This window comes from Heptranchias perlo, chromosome 2 (assembly GCF_035084215.1).
Source record: "Heptranchias perlo isolate sHepPer1 chromosome 2, sHepPer1.hap1, whole genome shotgun sequence".
In the NCBI taxonomy this organism is placed as follows: domain Eukaryota; kingdom Metazoa; phylum Chordata; class Chondrichthyes; order Hexanchiformes; family Hexanchidae; genus Heptranchias; species Heptranchias perlo.
In genome coordinates, this window is record NC_090326.1 from 157,831,856 (window position 1) to 157,856,635 (window position 24,780).

General features: G+C 39.8%; 1 protein-coding gene across 1 annotated transcript in view; it reads right to left on the reverse strand.

The window, feature by feature from the left end:
* LOC137299362 (obscurin-like) overlaps nt 1-24,780 on the reverse strand; it is a 552,786-nt gene that overhangs the window by 218,906 nt on the left and 309,100 nt on the right. The window contains exons 64-69 of the mRNA XM_067968057.1: nt 23,891-24,148; nt 21,182-21,448; nt 17,142-17,414; nt 6,840-7,115; nt 6,250-6,522; nt 2,736-3,026 (exon numbers count right to left, since the gene is read on the reverse strand). Coding sequence (XP_067824158.1) covers nt 2,736-3,026; nt 6,250-6,522; nt 6,840-7,115; nt 17,142-17,414; nt 21,182-21,448; nt 23,891-24,148 — 1,638 coding nt within the window. The remainder of the gene's footprint in view (nt 1-2,735; nt 3,027-6,249; nt 6,523-6,839; nt 7,116-17,141; nt 17,415-21,181; nt 21,449-23,890; nt 24,149-24,780) is intronic.

A 24,780-nucleotide genomic window follows, 5' to 3' on the forward strand; every position in this document is an offset into this window, starting at 1 on the left:
CCAAAGTCAAAATGAACACCACTGTGTTCAGGAAAGAAGTGAAAATTGAAAAATTTTGCAAAGATACTATTTCCATTTACTCCAATAGAAAAATCTTCTCTGAATTACCATGGTCGCCCAAGTAGAAAAATACCATTGTAAATGGATTGCAAATATGCAATTATATCTGTACTCTATAGATCAGAGGAAATACAGAAACATTCTATTAAGTGTCAGGTTACATTGTAAATGTTTTTATTTTCCCAAAATGACAGTTAACATTTGAAAGAAAGTTTCATCATAAGGTCACTATAAAAAATCAAAAGGTTACACAGAATTATTATCACCATATTTAATTTCTATTTCTGTTTGATTTTTTTTTGATTGGCATATTACAGGGCTTACAGGTTAAATTTACAGGGCTATGGTGAAAGAGCAGGGGAGTGGGACTAATTGGATAGCTCTTTCAAAGAGCCAGCACAGGGGCAATGGGGTGAATGGCATCCTTCTGTGCTGTATTATTCTATAATTCTACTCAAATAATGAATGCTGATGACATGGTCACATTCAACTGTGCATGCTAATGCAACTTTCACATGCTGCACATATTTAGCCACTACTCCTAGCCAATGCCCCATGTGATGTCCTCAGTATTTAAGCAAAATGGCATTAAAATTAATGACAATTTATTGTAACCTTTACTTTTTTTGGGAAAACATTTGAACGTCTCATTCCTTGCACGTGAAAAGCAAAGCTGAACAGCCTTAATAAGATGCAACATCCCATTTTCAGATTAATGTCCCTACTGAAACTTCTAGAAAATGTTGTCTTCTTTTTACATTCTTAGTAAGGGAAATTTGTTAACAAAGAATTCTGTATGATTCTGAAATCAATCATCCCTCTTAGCTTCTCAAAACATTATAGATTGCACAACTCAAAAAGGCTTTTACAGACAGATTTTAATTAGAGTGCCGCACTTACCGCCTCATTCCCGCTCCAATCATGCCCAAGGTCTTTACAAGGGTGTCCCAGGTGCCCACCTAAATCAGGCGGGAGCTTCATTAAATTATGCAAATCGCATGGCACACATAGGACCCCGATTGCAATTTTGAGGTACAAATGGGCAAAGCATACGCTGCAAAAGCTCCACCCATTTGTACCAGGGCAGTGAGTGGCCTAACTAGCTGTCCTTAAAGGGACCACTGGTGGCTGGTCACAAAATGGCCCCGGATATATCGAATTTTTCTTTTGGTGGGCCCACAACAAAATCCAGGCCACTGCTCGCCCGTCCAGGATTACCTCCCACCCAACAGGCTCCAATTGTCGGCCAGCTCAGCATGGGGGTTGGTTGATTTACTGCCCTCCCATAACTGGCGAGCTGCAGCGGGGTGCCTATTTAGCTCGCTGGTGAAATGGAAATGAGGCCTGGACCTCTAGTGGGCTCAGGCCTCCCGCCAGCAAGAACGTTCCACCCACCAACTGTCTGTTCTCCGCCAGTAGTTAAAAGCAGCCCTAACAACTTTATAAACAAAATGACCGCTATTAAAGATGAGTAACTTTTGCTCCTCTGACAGCTCGGCAGCTTTTTGGAGTATATGAGTTGTAGAGACAGGAAGCTCCTGTACTAAGTTAGCTGATATCAGCCAGGAGGCAGTGAAAGGGTACTACAATTAGCTTTAGCTCACTAGGTTAGGGAGGAGAGAAGTAGCTAAGGGTTCCATTTATGATTGCTAGCCAGCAACTCATGCTTGAAATATGCATGTCTGCACAGGATTGGGCTCAGTTTTGGTGCCCTCTGAAATCGAGTAGCCTACTAGCTCTTATTACCCAGGCTGATGCATAAATGGCTAATATGAGCTCAGTATCCGTGAAACAAGTCAACATTCTTCAAGATGGGGGTAGAGAAAATATTGGTGTGAAAAAGTAATGAAAAGATGAGCGTTTTTCACAATCTCTATAAAAATTATGGCATTTAAAAATCAAAAGACAATGATATCGTAAAAGTAACAACAATGAAAGATCCTGAATGATTAATGGAAAATATGCCATATATTCAGGGATGAGTCATTAGGCTAATTCTTTATAAAGTATAAAATGCCATAAACAGGGCTAGGAATAGGGATACTGCAGTTTAAAATAAAGCAGCCAAACTATAAAATGTAGCAAAATCTAGCAAAATTGGAAAATTTATTTATGTTTTTCTCCTATTTTAGCAAGAAGCAGAAAGTATAACTCAAGATATTTTTAAGAGATGAAATGGTAGAGGTAAAACTAAGCAGGTTTTTCAACTCAACAAGCCATTGTAAGATGTGTGTGAGTGCGCTCGCTCACACTGTTACCTGCTTCAGATTAAAATATTTGTAGAACAAAAATTCTTAGAATATAGTGATGGTTTGGCAGAAATACTTCCAGTTTGTTGAAAAAAGTAGAAACATTTACAAATGTAATATCCCATAATTTTCTTTACAAACCTAAACCTACTAATCATTAATAACAACTTTTAAGACTCAAGTGCTTGGATTTTGAAGTGCCAGGGGTACACATGCCTTGTATAATAGTGCAATGGGAAAGAAAGTGTGACAAGGGAAGCTAACATGCACTTGAAAATATTAAACTTCTCATTTAAGCGAGTGAATTGCCTAATTTTGATTTGCAAAACAACCACGGTCCTGTTGCAGCCCTGTTTAGTTGTAAAAGCATGAAATACATGCAACTGCGTGCAGTGCTTAAAGTGGGTCTGCATTCACAATTCTCACCCAGCAGAACCGTCTGCGGTAAATGAACAGGTTCACCGGCACCAGCCTGGTTCAGAGCTGAAACACGGAATCTGTAACCAGGGCCCGGTATGAGATTATCAATAGTGAACTCCGTCTCTTCAATCACTTTTGTGTTACATGGCAACCAGTGGTCGCTGTCAGCAGGTTTCATCTCAATATGGTAGCCTAGTATAACACTACCACCATCGCTCAGAGGCGTGAACCAAGACAGGGTGACAGACTGGTGGTTCTTTCTAACAACCTCTGGATCTTCAGGGGGGTCAGGAAGGCCTAGAGGTGCAGAGTTAGAATCGTTATTATCTTAAGTGCCTGACATGATGATCGCACAAATAAAATACAAACATACCATTAATTTTTGTAAATTGAATTATAAATATATCCCACCACCTATATGGATAAATTACATTTAGCATAAATTGCAGTATTTAAAAAGGAAGAGATTAGCGAATATAAATGTGGGTCCCTTAGTGACAGAGACAGGATCATAGAATGGTTACAGCACAGGAGGAGGCCATTAGGCCCATCGAGCCTGCTTTGTAAGAGCAATCCAGTTTGTCCCAGAAGAAGTCATAATGGGGAATAAGGAAATGGCAGAGATGTTAAACAAATATTTTGTATCTGTCTTCACAGTAGAAGATACAAAACACATACTGGAAATAGAGGGGAACCAAGGATCTAATGAGAGTGAGGAACTTAAAGTAATTAAGATGAGTAAAGAAAAATACTGGAGAAATTAATGGGACTAAAAGCCCACAAATCCCCTGGACCTGATGGCCCTACATCCTACGGTTTTAAAAGGAGGCTACAGAGTTGGTGGATTTTGATCTTCCAGAATTGCCTAGATTCTAGAACGGTCCCAGTGGATTGGAAGGTACCAATTGTAATCCCGCTATTCAAGAAAGGAGAGAGAGAAAACAGAGCACTATAGGCCAATTAGCGTGACATCAGTAGTAGGGAAAATGCTAGAATCTATTATTAAGGACGTAGTAACAGGGCACTTAGAAAACCATAATATGATTAGGCAGAATCAACACGGTTTTATGAAAGGGAAATCGTGTTTGACAAATCTGTTAAGAGTTTTTTGAGAGTGTAAATAGCAGGGTAGATAAGGGGGAACCAGTGGATGCAGTATATTTGGATTTTCAAAAGGCATTCGATAAGGTGCCACACAAGAGGTTGTTACACAAGATTAGGGCTCATGGGATTGGGGGTAATATATTACCATGAATTGAGGATTGGTTAACGGACAGAAAAGAGAGAGTAGGAATAAACGGATCATTTTCGGGTTGGCAGGTTGTAACTAGTGGGGTGTCACTCAATGCTTGGCACTCAGCTGTTTACAATATATATCGACTACTTAGATGAGGGGACCGAGTGTAATGTATCCAAGTTTGCTGATGGTACAAAGATAGGTGGGAAAGTAAGCTGTGAGGAGGACGCAAAGAAGTTGCAAAGGGATATGGACAGGTTAAGTGAGTGGGCGAGAAGGTGGCAGATGGAGTACAATGTGGGGAAATATGAAATTATCCACTTTGGTAGGAAGAATAGAAAAGCAGAATATTTTTTAAAAGGTGAGAGACTAAGAAATGTTGGTAGTCAGAGAGATTTGGGTGTCCTTGTACACGAATCACAGAAAGTTAACATGTAAGTACAGCAAGCAATTAGGAAGGCAAATGGTATGTTAGCCTATACTGCAAGGGGGTTGGAGTATAAGAGTATGAAAGTCTTGCTGCAATTATATAGGGCTCTGGTGAGACCACACCTGGAGTACTGTGTACAGTTTCGGTCTCCTTACCTAAGGAAGGATATACTCGCCTTAGAGGGGATGCAATGAAGGTTCACTAGGTTGATTCCTGAGATGAGAGGGTTGTCCTATGAGGAGAGATTGAGTAGAATGGGCCTATATTCTCTGGAGTTTAGAAGAATGAGAGGTGATCTCAATGAAACATATAAAATTCTTAGAGGGCTTGACAGGGTAGATGCTGAGAGGCTGTTTCCCCTGGCTGGAGAGTCTAGAACTACGGGGCATAGTCTCAAGAAAAGGGGTCGACCATTTAGGACCAAGATGATGAAAAATTTCTTCAGCATGCTGTGAATCTTTGGAATTCTCTACCCCAGAGGGCTGTGGATGCTCAGTCATTGAGTATATGCAAGACTGAGATCGACAGATTTTTGGACACTAAGGTAATCAAGGGATATGGGGATGGGGCGGGAAAGTGGACTTGAGTTAGAAGATCAGCCATGATCTTATTGAATGGCGGACCAGGCTCGAGGGGCCTACTCCTGCTCCTATTTCTTATGTTCTTATCCAGTAATTGTAAATCCACCTACATTATTTGTTAATTTACAGATCGCTAGACAAAGACATAGAAAAATATTATTTTATAATAATTTATAATATTTATAATTATTTTATCATGCATATAACTATATCAAAATATTTTAACATAAATACAGATATGATTTCAAGACTTATGAATTGCAAATAAACCAGAATTAGTAAATCCTCTGCAAAAAAGTATGTCTTACTTAAAAATGTAACCTACACCTCATACAAAGAGTTGCATTTTTATAGTTACCTCAATAGGTTGTTTTCAACTGACTTATCTTAACGTTAAAACAAAAATCACTGATCTATCTTTCCACTGTATGCTGCTCAAACCTAAAGTTTAACTTCAGAGCTGAAATCACGGTGTGCGGTGCTAGTTATGAAACTCCTGTGTCTGGAATTTTAACAAAATAAATGGGTTAACACTTTCAATGAAACAGTGGACAAAAGAATTTAATAGGAACTGGGGGTTCATGCATTTGTTACTAACACTGGGCAGTGTGATTTCAATTCTTTCCTTTCCTTGTTCGATTGAGTTACGTAAGTAGAGGGAGGGTACTCTATCATTAACAAACAGTAATATTCCTCCTCTCCACGATTCCATTACACTGTTGATATTATATCAGGGTCAATGATCATCACACAGGCTTATTAAACCTGAGTTTAATGATCTAATTTTGGCAACTCCTTATATTTTTTTATACAATTAAAGGTGGAACTGTAATACATTGCCATTATTTTAATACTATTCAACTTTTTAAAATCAGTATCACTTTTACTCAAATTTAGGTTTTGATTTTTCATTTTTTCTCAGACACTTGACTCTATGCAACAAGGAAAGATCAGGTCAGAGTCTTTTCCCTTTAAGTGCACTTTTAAGTGTGATCAGTAGAGAGTGTGCAAGAGAATAGATTCAATTCCACTTTCATTTGATGATACAAAAGTATAGTATCATAGGACGCTCCACTGAACAACTCATGATCTGAGGCTGATAGATTAGAGTGTCAAGCAGTCCAAAAACGCAAACCAGCCACCTCTGGATTGTAACATAAGGATCTCCAACTCTCCATTATCAGGCTGTTCACGCAATCTTTTAAAAACTTATAAAGAGTGCAATAAATCAATCTTGCATGATTTCACTGATGTCAAACTCTAATATCTTACCAATAACAGATAATTTTGCTGACGTAATGGCATCCCTTGAAGCAAAAGTTATTTCTCCAGAATGATTAAATTGGGCATTTTTCAATATGAGTTTGTAAATGTTTTTCTCTGCCTTTGTTTCCCAATGTTCATCTGGTTGGATATCAGTTTCATTCAGATACCAGCTTACTTCAGTAATAGGGACCACTTCACTCAATACACATTCAAATTCAGCATGATTGCCTTGGACCACTTCAGTATCGCTCATAGGCTTCAAAATGTTAACATGCCATCCTACACAGAAGAAATATATAAATATATACACACACCAAATAAAGTAGTGTCCTTTACTATCATTGTGACAAATGTTAAATTAGTATATGAACTGAAGTATAATTAATAAGCTATTTTAGTTTAACCAATCATAAAAAAGGGATTCTTGGGGTTAATAAAAATTCCCCAGTTCAATGCCTTGATAGCTGCATTTAGAAGGAACCAAATTTTAACCCCCTCTGTATGCTGTAATAATTGAATATTAATTGGAAAAGAGTAGTTTCCTCTTGCTTTGCAACAAAAAATTTTACAACGTGGATGTCACTAATTCTTTTTACCTTTAACAGTTAGATACGCTGATGACATGGCATTTCTAGCTACAAAGCTCACTCGACAGCTGTCCGAGGGAATTAGATTCTTTAAGAGCAACAGATGTCGACCTCCAGCTTCGAGGACTGCCGCTTCTACGTTTTCAGACTGTGTAATGGCAATGTCATCCATCAGCCACTTGTAATCATGTAATTCTGGTCGGGACAAGCGGCATTCAAACATAGCTTCACCACCTTCCGACGTATCTACATTCTCCAGCCCTTCAACAATATCAGGTAGCTTCGCTGATGAAAGAAAATACAGATACCACAGTGACTCACGCCAATATTTTGAAGTAACATGTTAACACGGCAAAGGCCTGGCCCTTTTAACAATTATGATCGGTGCATATTTTAATACTATACTTTTTAGGTCAAGCTTGTGCTCCTCAAAATAAGGGATATGCATGCTTAGAAATAAAACACATCCCATTTTAGACACCCAGTGCCACAATGAAGCACTCCCAGGTTAGGTATAGCATGATTAGATGCAGAATAAAACTACTTCTACTCTGCCCAACAATGTGCCTCAGCCTCAGAGAAATGTTCTTACTACACAAGTATGACATTTTCTACTTCTCATAAATGCCACCTTGTGATTTCTGTGACTGAGATTTCCAATTTGTGTTGCAATAGGGGCACCTTTGTGCTGTGACTCAAACCCAATAGGAAGACTGCAGTTTTCAATTTTTTTTAAACAAGAGACACTCTTACTTTGCATTGGATCAGAGTGCATTAATTGTAAATCTGGGAATGAGTATTACCTTGCTAATTATCAGACACTTGCTAAATTATAAAAGCAGCAAAAAAGGAAAAAAAATACAGATGTTATGCAGATTAATGGACACTGCATGGGTATGCAAAGATCTGGATCGTTATAAATTCATAAATGCAAATTTTAGATCCTCAAACAATTTAACGGAATAACTGTTCCAAATGTTCAGTTCAAATATCTTTGCCAAAAATAATGAAGTACAGCAAGGAAAAATCAGTATGTCTGGGGAAAAAAGCCAACAGGTGTGCTTTCTTCTGATTCCTATTCTGAAGTAACTGCTTACGACTTCCTGATGTATCCACTAAATTAGGGTGCAATTAATTCAATGAGTCACCCAGTAACACAACCACTCTTGTACTCAAATCCCCAACATTGGCTGCTGTCAGAAAACCATTGCAGTAGAAAGCAGGAAGAGTTTCTTGAAAATCAGCAGGACATCATCTAAACTGTTATGTTGGCAAATATATACATATGTGAACATTTGCAGTATAGCAGCAGGTGGTAGGAAATCAGGCTGTATTAACCAATTGAGAATAACAGATTAAAAAGCTTTCACTACCTGGATCAAAATAATCAGTTACAGAGAATAAGTTATGGACATAAAGAACGTGAGGTTTAAAGGAATTCTGCAGGCTAAGGCCATACAACAGATCTATACTTGAGTAATATTTGAAACATAGCCCGCTTCCATCTTTCTATTTTAAAAACACAATAATTTGAAAGTTTAAATTTTTTTTTCAAAAGTCACTCTGTGATGGTCTGAGACTGAGGGCACTAAAACATGCTTAGAATCATAGAAGGTTACAGCACGGAAGGAGGCAATTTGGCCCATCGAGTCCGCACCGGCTCTATGCATGAGCAATCCAGCTAGACCCACTGCCTCGCCCTATTCCCGTAGCCCTACACACTTTCTCGTTTCAAGTATTTATCCAGTTCCCTTCACCAAGCCTCGGCTCCCAGAACTTAAAGCTATCTGTAACAGGAAGGCGCACTAAGTTAGAAAAATCTTTTTTCAGCACCTGATCTTCAGAAACATGGAGGGCAACTCAACCACATTTGATGCTAAAGAAAAAAAGATTATAACGGTGGAGGGAAGAAATCTTCTTCCCAGCAATACTCAAGAATAAAACTAATATAGCACTTCACCCTGCAGTATTCTTTTACATTGAAATTGTGTTCAAAATTCAATTCAGAGAACAGGGCTTCAGTACAGTTATATAAAAGTATTCGTTATATTTTTATTAAAATTTACTGCAACAATGCATGCTAATGAGCTCCTATCGGTAAACACACATTAACTCAAACAAGCAATTTATAAGTTAATTGAAATTAAAACATTTTCATGTTTTCCTTTCCTTGCTCTGCAAGAAAGCCAAGCAATGATAGATTACCAGCTTATAGGGCCTTAGAATAGTGTGCATCCAAAATATACCCGACAACCATCGGCAGCTTGATTGGTTATGAATATTCATATGGTGAGCATGCACAAGAAAATGCTGTCATGACACTGCAGGACATCTGGTGCTGTAAGTTAGGAGAGGGGAAAATTCTCCTCGGCCAGCCCACCCAATTGTAGGTGGGATTGTGGCAAAAAAATGATGGGCAGAGAGGCTTCTTATGCCTCAACACCCCAACTGCCTCCTTCTGCCTCCGCCAGGACTGTTGTTGGCCGCTCCTTCCCGACCCCCCTCATGCAAATGTTGGTGGGGGACCGGGAGGAGTCCTCAATAGATCTCTGCCCCACTTACTGCGACACCCACATCCCAAGAATGAATTAAAAAACAACTAATGCTAACAAAAGTGCAGGTCTCTACGCAAGAATCTCAAACTCATTCATTTGAAGATGTTCAAACAATGGACATATAGAACTAAATTTCCTGCTGGGAACCAGTGGAGATCTAACTAGGCACAATTTCCAAATAGCTTGTTTTAAATTAGGACACCAAAAGGTGCTCCCTCACAATCCAAATGCAAGTGGTGAAAGACTGAAATAACCACAACATCAACCCAAATAGGTCTTAAATCAACAAAGAAAGTGCAACAAGAAGGAGTAAAACAAAGAAAGTGCAACAAGAAGTATGAGTGTGAGTTCTCCATTCTTGATGTAGTGGATTGCTCTGGTATTATCCGACCATATATATACTTGCTTATCCTGTATTATGGTCAGGAAGTGTTCTAGAGCAAACTTTACTGCCCTAATTCCAACTTATTAATGCACCAGTTCCATTGTGGAGTGGTCTTCCATCATGTCAAGTTCACATCATCAACTATGGGCGTGATTGTTGCAAAATAATCTCCTCTTGTACATTGTCTACCTATGACCACCATGGGAGGTCCAAATGAGAGGATGTTCCAGTGTATGATGCCTGAGGAAATGGATGGTCCCACAAAAATATTGCAGGTGATCTGGGATTTGCCTGAGCCTACTGGTTGAGCAAGGAAGGCACTTAGAAGAGATCCTACTTTACATAGGCAGCCTGTCATATTGTTCTGCTGACCTTAAAATATTCAAAGCTCATAAACCTGTCCTCCAAAAATAATCCTTTCCAGGCAAAAGTTATTTGTAATAGCTGTGACTGGATTTTCCATGGGAGAAATGCTAAACATAGCCATGTCAGTTTCTGAAACAATATACCAAATGTCACAGACCTCACTGAGGCAAGAGAACAGGCAATTGTTTCCTGCCGCAGTATAGCATCCTGCATTTGGTTTTCAAATAGGGGGACTTTGGAAAAGGCCCCCATCTGTCATAGCTACCTGGAGCTGCACGGCGCTTTGGTAAACGGATCCTATTCAACACGCCATGCAGCTCCAGGCAGGCCACCCTAACCTAATTGGACTAATTAACCTAATTTGATGCATTTAAAGGGAAGCTGGATAAGCACATGAGGGAGAAAGGAATAGAAGGATATGCTGATAGGGTTAGACGGAGAGGGGTGGGAAGAGGCTCTTGTGGAGCATAAACGCCAGCATAGACCAGTTGGGCCGAATGGCCTGTTTCTGTGCTGTAGACTCTATCTGACTTATTGGTAAAATCGGCAGTTGAATGTATCAAAGCATTTGGGATTCTCAGTCGGAACTCTTAGGGTTCATCTTCTACGTGGTGGGTTTCCATTCCTAGATGGAACCTAAAGTACAAACAGTCTGAGTCTGCAATTGAAAGTGCTCGTTGAGTCTCAGTATTTTAGGGTTAGATGTTGACAATGAGCATGTATTGCCTCAATCTTTTGTTACCATAATCAGGAAAGATGCAGTCATGAGGAGACCTATGGAAATGAAGGATGTAGACTTGTAACGATAATCCTTATTTTCAGAAGCTGTCAAAGATAGTATGTGTTACAAGCATTTTCTGTCTTTATTCCCATACTACCTGATGTGATCTATATGAGAACTGGAGGTATGGTTCCATTCTGAATCAGAGACCTTGCAGCTAGTACACTGAGGCTTTGGGCAACTTTCTCTAAGGTTACTGGCATGAAGAACTTCATCCCATTAATGAAAATATGAACAAAGTGAGTGGCACAGAAAGAAATTCACAAAGATAGGAATCTATATGTGACTAATTTTGTCACAAAACTGACCGGGCTGATCTACTATCTGTCGGAGTTTAGCTGTGAACAAGACTTTTGGGATTGCAAAAGGTTCTTTGGGATTTGATTTTTTTAATTGCAGAAAGGCCCTGAAAAGTTTCTTTTAACTCAGAGCTTGTAATTGCTAATCATTTTTTCAAACATTTTTTTCCCTCTATTGAAACACTCTGTTGTGTATCCAATTCTTACAGCTAGGCAACAATCTGCTCTGAGCCAATGCTAAAACCACCTGTAGTAGGTACGTATAACTAATGGAAGTCAACACCCACTTCTGATCTCTCCTTCAGAATATATCTGCTTCAGGAATTCATCTGTCACTTGCCTTGTAAATTGTGTCAGGGCTAACCTGACTCACGGCTGCATTATTTACCTTGCATTTTTGATTGCTATGTGAATACAATTTAGGAAAGTCATTTTGAAATTTCTTCGATGGTTGAAACTAAAAATATAAAGGTTGATTATCTGATAATTGACAGATAAATTTGCATAGCCCAGTGTCAAGAGTGGTTTTTAGCAGATGCAGCAGAAAGCTTTGGAAAGGGAACAAATAATAAAAGTGCGCCTTGACTAGATTGTGATCATCAGTATTTTAATATATTAAGAAACCTAGGTGAGGGGTTAGAACCAAGGATGCAAATCACCACAATGGTTGAAAATAGTTAGTGAGAGGATGAGATTAATTAATAAATGGTGGTTTAATGATTCCAAGCCTAGGTTTTAAAAGCCTGTTATTGTAAATACACCATTTATGAACATATCCTTCTGTATTTTTTTCATCTTCTTGTAATGTTAAATTGCCATTTTAAGATTTAGCACAATATGCACTATGTTTTGGGGCAGCATTATATTTCTCCAGGGCTCACCTGGAACACGGAGCACTGCAGCAACCTTTGTTCCAGATGCTTCACAAGTATACGTCCCACTGTCCTCAGGGGTGACATCACAGATTTTCAGTTTTGCTACATTCCAGTCCTGGTCAATAATCACATGATGACCATCGGGCTGAACCTCTTTGTCATTTCTTCTCCACAGAGCCTTGACTGGTCTGGAGTACTGACAGATAAACTCTGCTGTGCCATGTTCCTCTATAGTAATATCTTCCATTTCGCTCACTACCTCAACCGTTGGATCTGTCAATCAATATGCCACAGGTGATTTATTAGTAGCACTGAAAGAAAGCCCAATATTTGAAAGCTCATTGATCCTTATTTTAGCAGATTGTAACATGGGATCAAATAGGTGTCACAACCGATATTAATGTTTTTGATTATTTCCTGGTCAAATGATGAGGATTCACATCACAGTGCTGGAGTGGAAAGTGTCATTTGTAGCATTTAATATTTTTTTTAAAGTTAACCAATAAGGTCACAATTAACATTGATGAGACAGCTTTAATCCCAAACCTTCAGAGAATATATCTGTTGTACTGTATGTTATGTCTTATATATAGTAACAAAAGGCTACCTGGAATCTTAATTGAAAACCAGCAGAATTCATCTGATGAGACTTTCAATATTATTTAAAGCTGGAACATAAGAACATAAGAAATAGGAGCAGGAGTAGGCCACATGGCCCCTCGAGCCTGCTCCGCCATTCAATCAGATCATGGCTGATCTTTGATCTCAACTCCACTTTCCTGCACGATCCCCATTTCCCTTGATTCCCCTAGAGTCCAGAAATCTGTCTATCTCAGCCTTGAATATATTCAACGACTCAGCATCCACAGCCCTCTGGGGTAGAAAATTACAAAGATTCACAACCCTCTGAGGGAGAAATTCCTCCTCAACTCAGTCTTAAATGGCCGACCCCTTATCCTGCGACTATGCCCCCTAGTTCTAGACTCTCCAGCCATGGGAGTCAACCTCTCAACATCTACCTTGTCAAGCTCCCTCATAATCTTATATGTTTCAATTAGATCACCTCTCATTTAACAATTTAAAATCAGCCTCTCAGATTAAACAATTGCTTAGTCCATCAGAATTACCTACTTCACGAGAACACAAGAATTGTTAGGAATAGGAAAAGACCATGACATCCAACAAGCCATACCCCTCCTTTTTGACTGATCTCAACAGTGTCGTGTCATATCCCTCAATCCTTCTCTTTCTAGAAATATGTCTAATTGTCTCATGAAGCAATTTCTACCCCCTGCTTTAATGGCATTCTTTGGTAACTTATTTCTCAAATCTTATTACTCTTTGTTAAAAGGGTTTCTCCTGACTTTTCTTTTTGCTCCAAACTTCCTAATTTTTAACTTCTTTGCACTTTTATGAATCCTCTATTGTACAGAACACACTTATTGGGGAAAATAGCACTTTGTAATTTTAGCATACAAAGATATTAACATGTCCATATGAAATTCCTCTGGCTTTTATTTTAATGAAGTCATTAAAGTATGTAAAACCCATTTGACTTCCAGATTAATTCTGCTCTGTAAACCTTTGAGTAAAGCCGAATTTAGACAGATTAAAACCTACTTTCTTCAATAATTGTGAAGTTAACATTTGTACCCACTCAATTCCACTGTGATCAACTTTAAAGCAGCTAATTAGCCACTTGAGCTGTACAAGTCAAATGTTTACTCATCCAACTCTGGAGAGCACAACTGTTGTCAAATTGGTCAACAGCAAAATAAAAAAGCTAATTTATCAGACCAGGTCCTGAACACACTGGTAACCACCATAATGGACTGATGTGACTAGACTTCTGATGAAGAGGGCAGCCTCCAACAATGCAAAGGAGGCAATAAGTGTGACTGGAAGTCACGAATATAGCTAATGTAGTGTCAGCCATTTTCAAGATCTGGCAGAAGATCCAAAAGAAGTTATACAATTTAAAAAGGTCACAAAGTTAGGGCATGAACATTACTATAAAAGTAGCTACGTTGGTCATTTAATGGATGTGAAGGAAAGTTAGAGATTTATGGAAACAAATGTTCTATATACTGCAAAATGTTAGCAAGGATGCAGCAATTAAGAAAGAAGTGACAATAGCAGGTTTATGCCATGAGGGAAAAGAATGTATTGTAGAAAGAAATTTCCATGGGCAAATCTTCCTTGGAAGCCTGTGGAAAAGAAAGAATGAAAGAACTAACAAACAAAAATTTACATAGCACATCATTGTGTCCTCAGTACTTCCCAAAACACATCAGATCTGATTAACTAAACTTGAAAAGCAATTCATGTAGGAAAATGTGGCAACCAATCTGCACACAGTAAGATACCACAGACAGCAAATGAGATGATTGACGAGTTAGTCTATTTTTTCGATGGTGGCATGAGAGGAATGTTGGCAATGTTGCTGGGAGAACTCTACTCTGAATATTGCATAGGCTCTTTCATGTTCACCTGACTAAGCAGATGAAGCTTTGGTTTAATATCTGATCTGAATGACAGCATCTTTAACAGTACAATACACACTTAATACTGCACTGCTTTTCAGCTATGGACTAAATTTTTCAGTGGGCTAACCGTTAATGCAAAAAATAAACTTACCTGGTCCTCCTGTGGTCATGATGCAGCCCGCCGGGCCACCAGTTTTCGCTGGAAGGTCCGAGACTGTGCGGCCCTTAGTCTGCTCGCAGTTAAAATGGCATGTGCGTCCCGAAGACATCACTGGAGCGCAACTTAGCTATTTAAATTAGGTCCCCGCTCCTCTGGGGCGGGCGGCCTTCCCATGCCTGATTTCAGTTAAGTTAAAGTGGTGGTGGGTGGGAATGCGTCAGGAACGTGGTGCAAACCCTCAGCCCGTACCTTTCATTTATACCAAGGATTCATTTAACTCCTTTTTAAGATAAGTGTCCTTTAGTTAATGTTCATGATGTAATTTTTACAACATTAAAAGAGCTGAACATAAGTACATAGGAACATAGAAATAGAAGGCCCTCGAGCCTGCTCCGCCATTCAATTAGATCATGGCTGATCTGCACTTCAACTCCATTTACCCGCCTTTGATCCATATTTCTTGATACCCTTGCCTAACAAATATTTATCCATCTCAGTCTTGAAAATTTCAATTGATTCAGCATCCACAGCCTTTTGGGAGTTCCAAATTTCCACTACCCTTTGTGTGGAAAAAGCGCTTCCTGATTTCACTCCTGAATGGCCTAGTTCTAATTTTAAAATTATGTCCCCTTGCACTGGATTCCCCCAATGGAGGAAATAGTTTCTCTGTGTCTAGCTTATCAAATCCATTTATCATTGTAAACACCTCGATTCGATCACCCCTCGACTGTCTAAACTCAAGGAAATACAAGACAAGTTATCTTCATAATTTAATCCTTTTAAGCCCTGGTATCATTCTGGTGAATCTGCACTAAACCTCTTCCAGGACGAATATATCTTTCCTGAGGCTTGGTACCCAAAACTGAACGCAATACTCCAGATGGGCCTCTGCAGAAATTCAACCCTATAGTTACATCTCACCTCTGCAACCATGTCTAATTAGATATTGCAAAATAAAAGAGCACTTTGAACATAGTGGCACTATCATCAATAGGGGCACCTAACAATATTCATTTCAATACTGCTGAATCTAGCGCAAGCAAGGAAAGTGAAATGACTTGACATTTAAGCCTGAATAATGGCTAAGACCAAGCAAGCTGAGCTGGTTAATTTGATGCAAGTATGCAGATGTATTTAAAAAAAAACAAATTAAAGATCTATGATCTGCACCAGATGTATAACATTCTTTTACAGTGACTTGTTAAGTTGCAGTTTAAACAGTGTACAATGCAACAAAATCCATTTTGTTTATTTTATGACATCTTTAACGTCTTAACATATTAGAGGATTATTTTTGAATCACCACAGCAAGACATCACTTCCCAATTTATCATTATCTGTGCTCACTAATGTAACAGGTAATAACTTGTCCTCCTGCATCGTAAAACTACTCGAAATGTATCTAACACTAAATTAGATTTATAATTTTTTCAATTCCCCCTCCACTTAAAATAATACAAAAGGTTTATTTACATGCTGTTTAGCAATCTTATTAAAAAAAAAACTTCTGAACATACTTTGTTTCTATAAAACCTTAGTTTCTGTTGGCACAATTTATACAATCTTTTTCCATTATAAATTCCTATGCCCACATTTAAAATGGAAACGCCCAACTGGCTCAAGTGACTATGTTGTAATTACAGACTTTTGTCACTAGATAGCAATGTATAATCTTTTTTCTACAAATCGCTCAAAATGCTTTCTGAAACATTATCAGCAATTTTTTTTCTCAGTGGCTGAAATTTCAAATGTCTATATAAGGGGGGCAATTTTAAACCTGCTCGGTAGAGTAGAAACTGGACGGGTTGGCGGGTTACTTACCTGCCGGAAAACCGTCCGTATCCTGACAACTGGTCTAAACCTGCCTGGAGTTAATATCAACCTCAAGAGATTAAATAAAATTAAAAACTCTAAAAATACATATTTCACAATAATATTACATTTATTCACTGAATTGTCTTTTGTTTCCTTTAATGACTTCATTAAAGTTTTTACTTGTATGTGCAGTGTTCCCAATTTCCTTGGATGCATCAATGTCATCCAACAGTTGAACTGCTGGAACATTTTTCTTTGCTTTTAGCAATTTCTGTTCACTCATTCTTTCCCAAGACATCAAAGCTTTGGAGCATCTCATTGCTCTGACATTTTTCTTCCTCCAACAATCTACAAGCTGTAAAAACCTGAGCTTTCTTGGCTCAGATCAACACATGAGGAATCATTAGGCACTAATATGTAGGCTACCACTCTGCAGTCACACATCAGTATGATTCACCAGCCCATCAGCTTTTTAATTCCAAATCAAGGTCCATTCCACCTCTCACAATCCAAAGTTGCAAAGAAGCTCAGTGAGTACCAACAGCACTTACAGAAAAATGGTTAAAACAGCTCTCATCTCAAGAAATACCTTTAACTAATAACTTTGCTGAAGAAATAAGCGTCCCAGCCTTAAATGTCACTGTTCCCGAGTCATCAGTTCCCAGGCTCTGTAACGTCAACGTGTGAATATTTCCATCTTGAACGGATATCTCGTTCAGATCATTGTTCTGAAGAGGTGTACCATCCAACCACCACTGCACATTCTCCACGTCCTTGTGTGAGAGCTCACAACCAAACGTGGCTGACTCACCAGCAAAGACATCAGTGTTCTTTAAACCAGAAACTATTTTTATTTCACATTCTGTAGAATGAAACAAAAAAGTCTTAAAATTAAAGTTTTATCTGAACAATTTTCCTTTCAACTGCCCCTAATAAAGAGTTAAAATATGTATATAAATCACTCAGTAGTTTCACAAGATGATAAAGGGGAGAAATGTTACATAAAATCCGATGAATAAAATGTAAGATTTAATATGATCCATGGATCGATATAAATTGCTATAAGCCTCTGGTAATATTTCCAGAAGACAAATCATAGAAAATTTAGGGCACAGAAGGAGACCATTCGGCCCATTGTGTCCACGCTGGCCGAAATTGAGCCACCCAGCCTAATCCCACTTTCCAGCACTTGGTCTGTAGGCTTGTAGGTTACGGCACTTCAGGTGCACATCCAGGTACTTTTTAAATGAGTTGAGGGTTTCTGCCTCAACCAACCTTTCAGGCAGTGAGTTCCAGACCCCCACCACCCTCTGGGTGAACATTTTTCCTCAGCTCCCTTCTAACAATCACTTTAAATCTATGCCCCCTGGTTATTGACCCCTCTGCTAAGGGAAATAGATCCTTCCCATCCACTCTATCTAGGCCCCTCATAATTTTATATACCTCACTTAAATCACCCCATAGCCTCCTCTGTTCCAAAGAGAACAACCCCAGCCTATCCTATCTTTCCTCATAGCTAAAATTCTCCAGTCCTGGCAACATCCTCGTAAATCTCCTCTGTACCCTCTCTAGTGTAATCACATCTTTCCTCTGGTGTGGTGACCAGAACTGTACACAAAACCTCCCTGCTCTTATATTCTATGCCTTGGCTAATAAAGGAAAGTATTCCATATGGCTTCTTAACCATCTTATCTACCTATCTTCCTATCTTCAGGGATCTGTGGACATGCACTCCAAGGTCCCTCACTTCCTCTACACCTTTCAGTATCCTCCCATTTATTGTGTTCTCCCTTGCCCTGTTTGCCCGCCACAAATGCATTACCTCACACTTCTCCGGTTTGAATTCCATTTGCCACTTTTCTGTCCACCTCACCAGTCCACTGATATCTTCCTGCAGTCTACAGCTTTCCCCCTCACTATCAACCACATGGCCAATTTTTGTATCATCTACAAACTACTTAATCATGCCCCCTACATTTAAGTCCAAATCATTAATATATATCGCAAAAAGCAAGGGACCTAGAACTGAGCCATGCAGAACCCCACTGGAAACCGCCTTCCAGTCACCCGTTGACCATTACCCTTTGCTTCCTGCTATTGAGCCAATTTTGGATCCAACTTGCCATTCTCCCTTGCAGCCAACTTGCCATTCTTCCTTGCATCCCATGGGCTTGTACTTTTTTGACCAGTCGGCATGTGGGACCTTGTCAAAAGCCTTGCTAAAATTCATGTAGACTACCTCAAATGCACTACCCTCATCAACCCTCCTTGTCACCTCATCAAAAAATTCAATCAAGTTAGTCAAATATGACCTTCCCGTAACAAATCCATGCTGACTGACCTTGATTATTCCTGCCTTTCTAAGTGACGGTTTATCCTGTCCCTCAGAATTGATTCCAATAATTTGCCCATCACCTGACTGGCCTGTAATTTACACGGTCTATCCCTCGCTCCCTTTTTAAACAATGGTACAAAGTTAGCAGTCCTCCAATCCTCCTGCATTACACCTGTATCCAGTGAGGATTGGAAAATGATTTTTGAAGCCTCTGCTATTTCCTCCCTTGCTTTTTTTAAAAAAACAGCCTGGGATACATTTCATCTGGCCCTGGTGATTTATCTATTTCTAAGATGCTAATCCTCTTAATATTTCCTCTCTCACTAACTTTATCCCATCCAATATTTCAAACTCCTCCTCCTTAACTACAATGTCTGCATCGTACCTTTCTTTTGTGAAGACACACACAAAATATTCATTAAGAACCATACCAACATCTTCCGCCTCCACGCATAGGTTACCTTTTTGATCTCTAACAGGCCCTACTCTTTCCTTAGTTATCCTCTTGCTCTTTATGTATTTATAAAACATCTTTTGAGTTTTCCTTGATTTTACTTTCCAATATTTTTTCATTCCCTATCTTTGCTTTCCTAATTTCCTTTTTAATTTCACCCCTGCACTTTTTATACTCCTCTAGACTTTCTGTAGTATTTAGTTCTCGGTATCTGACATAGGCTTTCCTTTTCTGCCTTATCTTACCCTGTATGCTGCTTGACATCCAGGGGGCTCTAGATTTGGCAGCCCCACTCTTTTTCTTTGTGGGACCATGTTTACTCAGCACTCCTTGAATCTTCCCCTTGAATGCCTCCCAATGCTCTGACATTGATTTATCAGGGCTACAGGGAAAGGATGGGGTAGTGGGACTAGCTGGATTGCTCTTGCATAGAGCTGGCATGGACTCGATGGGACGAATGGCCTCCTTCCGTGTTGTAACCTTTTATGATTCTATGATTCAAGCAGTTGTTTCCAGTCTACTTTTGCTAAATCCCTTCTTAGCTTAGTAAAATTGGCCTTTCCCCAATTGAGAACTTTAACTCCTGTTCTATCTTTGTCCTTTTCCATAACTATGCTAAAACTAACTGAATTATGATCACTACCACCAAAATGCTCTCCCACTAATACTTCATCCCACCTGCCAGCCTCATTTCCTAAAACTAAATCCAGAACTCCTCCCTCTCTTGTTGGGCTTGCTACGTACTGGCTAAAAACGTTCTCCTGAATGCAATTTAAGAATTTTGCGCTCTCTATACCCTTCACACTTTTTGCATCCCAGTTAATATTAGAGTGGCTGGAATCCCCTACTATTACTACCCTACTGTTTTTGCACTTCTCAGAAATTTGCCTACATATTTGCTCTTCTATCTCCCTCTGACTGTTTGGGGATCTATAGTACACTCCCAGTCGTGTGACTGCCCCATTTTTGTTCCTTAGCTCAACCCATATGGCCTCACTTGATGATCCTTCTAACATATCATCCCTCCTCACAGCTATAATTGTTTCTTTAACAAAAATTGCCACCCCCCTCCTTTTTTAATCCCCTTCTCCATCTTGTCTGAAAACCCTGTAACTAGGAACGTTGAGCTGATATTCCTGCTCCTCTTTAAGCCATTTACAAAAAACTGCTAAATTTAGATTTGATAAAGCTGTTGAAAGTTATGGCTGTGAACTGGTTTCACAAATTTTCTGAATAGGCTGGCTGTATAATCATCTTATGTGCCCAGCATACAAAATCAACTGTTCCTCCATTAATTATCAAAGCTGTTTTATTAAATATGTAGAGTGGAATTTGCTTTTAACCATCACCACTAATATATTATCATAATGTAATCAGTCGAATATACGGATCAAATCCTATTAGCTATTCCATTTAGCACACCTTTCTTCCCCAATTCGGTCTATTAATCAATAAAGAATATTTGTACGAAACAATTTGTGCTGGGTATAAACAAGCATGCCCAGAAGTTAAATTCAAATGTAATGGTATTGCCTACGCTCATCCTTACTCACTAACACTTTAAGTAGCTGAGCAGCGCTGAGACATACAATCCTGTTACATTCGCAACAAACTTTTCGGTATTCATTTAATATTCCTTCAGTGGCCTTTAATTGAATAAAGAAGATCTTTTCCATGGGCATCTTTTTGGCTGTTGAAGCAGTAGTTTCAGTAGGACATCAAGGATTTAAGCTGCTGATTAGTAAACAACTGTTACGCTGCTCAAATTTATCATCTAAAATGCTTTCCCATGGAAAAAGACCCTTGCAGTAATTTTTTTTAAAAATTGCTGAATTATCACCTCTAACAGTTAAGGAAGCTGCTGTCTGTAAACTCCCAGAATAACAAGTATATTTGCCGGCATCTCCTGGTTTCACATTGTGGATTAACAACTCAACAACGGCACCATTTTGCTTCATTTCATACTTGTCGCTTGGTTGAAGCACTGCAAGTCTCTTTCTCCATTCCACAGGAGCATCGGGTTTAGAAAGTTCACAACGTAGTGTGACTGTGTGACCTTCTTCAGCCTCCTCGTTCTGAAGCTCTTGTTTGAAACAGGCAGGTAAAGCTGAGGTTCACATAAATATAAAAAAGTTAAGTATTTTTTAAATCAACTTAATAACCTTAATGACTTATAAGTGCTCTTGTTATAGTTAATTCAGATCTGGCCAGCTTCAACCATTCAGCTATTATTTTCATTACTTTTTTCACACATCCCCTGCACCAGATCAGTTTCCCCGATAACACCTAACCCTAACTTTCCACTTCTCCCAAAGCTGTTGCTATATTTTCTGACTGCCAGTGTGACATCAAGTCCCGCACAAGTCAAAATTCCTTCAGCTCAACGTTGACAAATTTAAAGCTATCCTTTTTGGCACCTGCCAGGACATAGATGCCTCCACCCACATTCCAAGTATCTTTCTGGCTGGCCTCAGGCCAAATCAAGTGATGCGCAACTACGGGACTGTTCAATTCTAAGCTGAGCCTTTTGTCCCACGTGTGGTCTGTTGCCAAGATTGCATCACCTACCTCTGAAACAGTGCCCATTTATGTTCTTATTCTTTCCCAATGCTGCTGAAACACTGGAGTCGATTGTAACCCACCCCACCTAGCAGGAAGGGGGCAAGGAGGCCTTTAAAATAGAGTATTATGTTTTACTGTCCCGATCGTGCTGGAATCTCACAGGTCACCATTTCAACTGCTCACTGCAGTTAGATGACTGAGGCACCCGCTGGAGGCAAGTGGGAGCTTCATAAACTAATGCACATCGGAGTCCTATTACATCAATGGGACCCCGGTTGCATTTTAACTCGGACCTGAGTGGGGAAGCTGTTGTGGCTTTCCTGCCAGGCGAAGGCAGGTCAACAGCTGTCGTGAAGGATGACGAGGCCCTCCAAGGTAAATTGAAACTTTCCATTGTGAGGCCAGGAGGAGCAGGAGAACTCCTGCGGGCCCCACAAGGCAAATGGGGCTCTCCTGCCCCAGACTTCCGCCCTCCTACAACACCTCCTGAAACCTTCTCCCTATGACTTACCCGTACCCCAGCAAATTGACTTCAAGATCCTTGCCCTCATCTTCAAATCTCTCCAACCTAGTTGAAATACCTTTCTACCATAGGTCCCTGCCTGCATTCTCCGTTCCTCTGACACCTAATTACTGTTCATTCCCCAAATCCCCCATTCCACCATTGGGAAAATGATACTTCAATCACTATGTTCCTGCCCTCTATAAATCTCTCACCAAACCACTTTATCGTGCTATCCCCCTCTCTACCTTCAAACGCTGCATAAAACCTTCTCTGTGATTGTACTTTGATCTCTCCCCTCTCTAAGTTTTCCTAATTTTCTTGCTCAGTTTCCAGCTTTCTGCCTTTTAAGCACTTTGCAACATTTTCTTTGTGAGAAGTACTATCAAAAAGCAAGTTGTTGTTCTCTTTACTAGAGGTTTAGGGCTGGATTCTCCTCTTTGGGGCAGAGTACCGGGAAGACAGGACTTCCACCAGGAGGGGGGCCAGTGCCTGCCGCAAACCCTGGTGGCAATGTAATGGAAGCACTGCTGCAGCACCAGAACAGGACGCCTGTGCACTTAAAGGGGCTGAAGAGCCTCGAAGATTAAGGGAACTCTAAGCCTTGTTGGCCACCTAGGCAGAGATCAAGACCTACACAGGTAAGTAAGTGAGGGCCTTTATGGAGGGTGAGGAAGCCCTCTCCCTTCATTCGCTGATTTTGGGTTACTACTGCCAATACCTTAGGCCTACCACCACTTTCCACAGGCAGTTCGGGAAACAACGGTAGCTGGAATGGACGGAAGGAGAATGGGCTGGGTGGGAAAGGGATGGCCAGCTGTGATCACGGAAGGGGTAGGGGAAAGGAAATTGAGGAGGCGGTGAGGAGGCGGTCGGCATCACGGCCCCATTTTGCCTCATTCTCCACCACTATCCTGCCCCATTTCAGAGGAGAATCCAGTCAATGTACCGAAAACATTATAAGGCTTTAACCTAGCAAACAGCCTGGTTTGAACAGAAGGAAATCAAGCCATTTTAATGGGCAGATAGAAGTGAAAAGATCAAAACCATGGGTACTCACACCTGACAAAGAAGAGACCTCCTTTTAAAGTGCATTCCTTAACATAAGACCGCAAGAGCTAAAGTTATCAAACCAAAGAATTTATGCCTTCAGAGTGGGTAGTTAAAAAAATGTAAAAGTGATTGTAAAATGCTGAAAATGTTAGTAAATCTCAGCCATGGTATCTTAAAGTTTAAAGTGTGACACCAGGTACTGACAAACTACAACTGGTATCAGCTACCAGGTATATGAAAGACTACCTCTACAAATAATGAAAAAACAGCAGATCAAGCCCAAAAAAAGAAAACTGACAACTGCATGAAGATGGGAACAAAGGCAAGATAAAGAAGTTAATCAACAGAAGATAGGTAAGAAAGATGGAATGATTTTGTTATTCTTAGATGGCCATGAAGATACTTAATTCAATAAGTTTGTCCTCTTCCTACCCTCCACTTTTAGCGAAGCAGTGGTCTGCTGATCTCCAGAATCACAGGTATATTCTCCAGCATCTTCTAGTGTTAAGTCAGAAATTACCAACTCAGCCACTGGACCCTTTTGCCTCACTTCATATTTGCCGCTAGATTTGATTGTTTCTGAGCCTTTCTTCCATGTTACAGGCACTTCATATTCAGAAAGTTCACAATGAAGAATAGCTGTACCTTCTTCCTGTGCTTGCATATCCTGGAGATTTTGTTTGAAAAGAACTAGAAATGCAAATAATAAGGGCTACAGTGAGTTATACATATATGAACATACAAAAAATGAGACTGGAAAAGACCTACAGCTCATTCCAGCCTGTCCCATACAGCTGTGATGCCTTATGCATCACAACACATACGCTCCCCACCCCACCTGGAGCCAAGTAATCTCCTGGGAGGGGCGAAACTCCAGATAAAAACCCAGGCCAATTAGGGAAAAACAAATCTGGAAAATTCCTCTCTGACCCCCTTAGGTCATCAAAGCTAGTCCAGGAGACCATCCTAGCCCTGATTAAAGTTATAAGGTACCTAGTTCTATACGGCAATTTAGAAAATATTCAAATGACCATCAGAGCTGGATATCAGTACAGGGCACAATTTCAAAATTTGTAGATGACACAAAACTTGGAAGGGTAGTAAACAAAAAGGAGGATAGTGATAGACTTCAAGAGGATATAGACAGGCTGGTGGTGGCATGGGCGGACACGTGGCAGATGAAATTTAATGCAGGAAAATGCAAAGTGATACATTTCAGTAGGAAGAACGAGGAGAGGCAATATAAACCAGAGGGCACAACTCTAAAAGGGGTACAGGAACAGAGAGATCTGGGGGTATATGTGCACAAATCATTGAAGGTG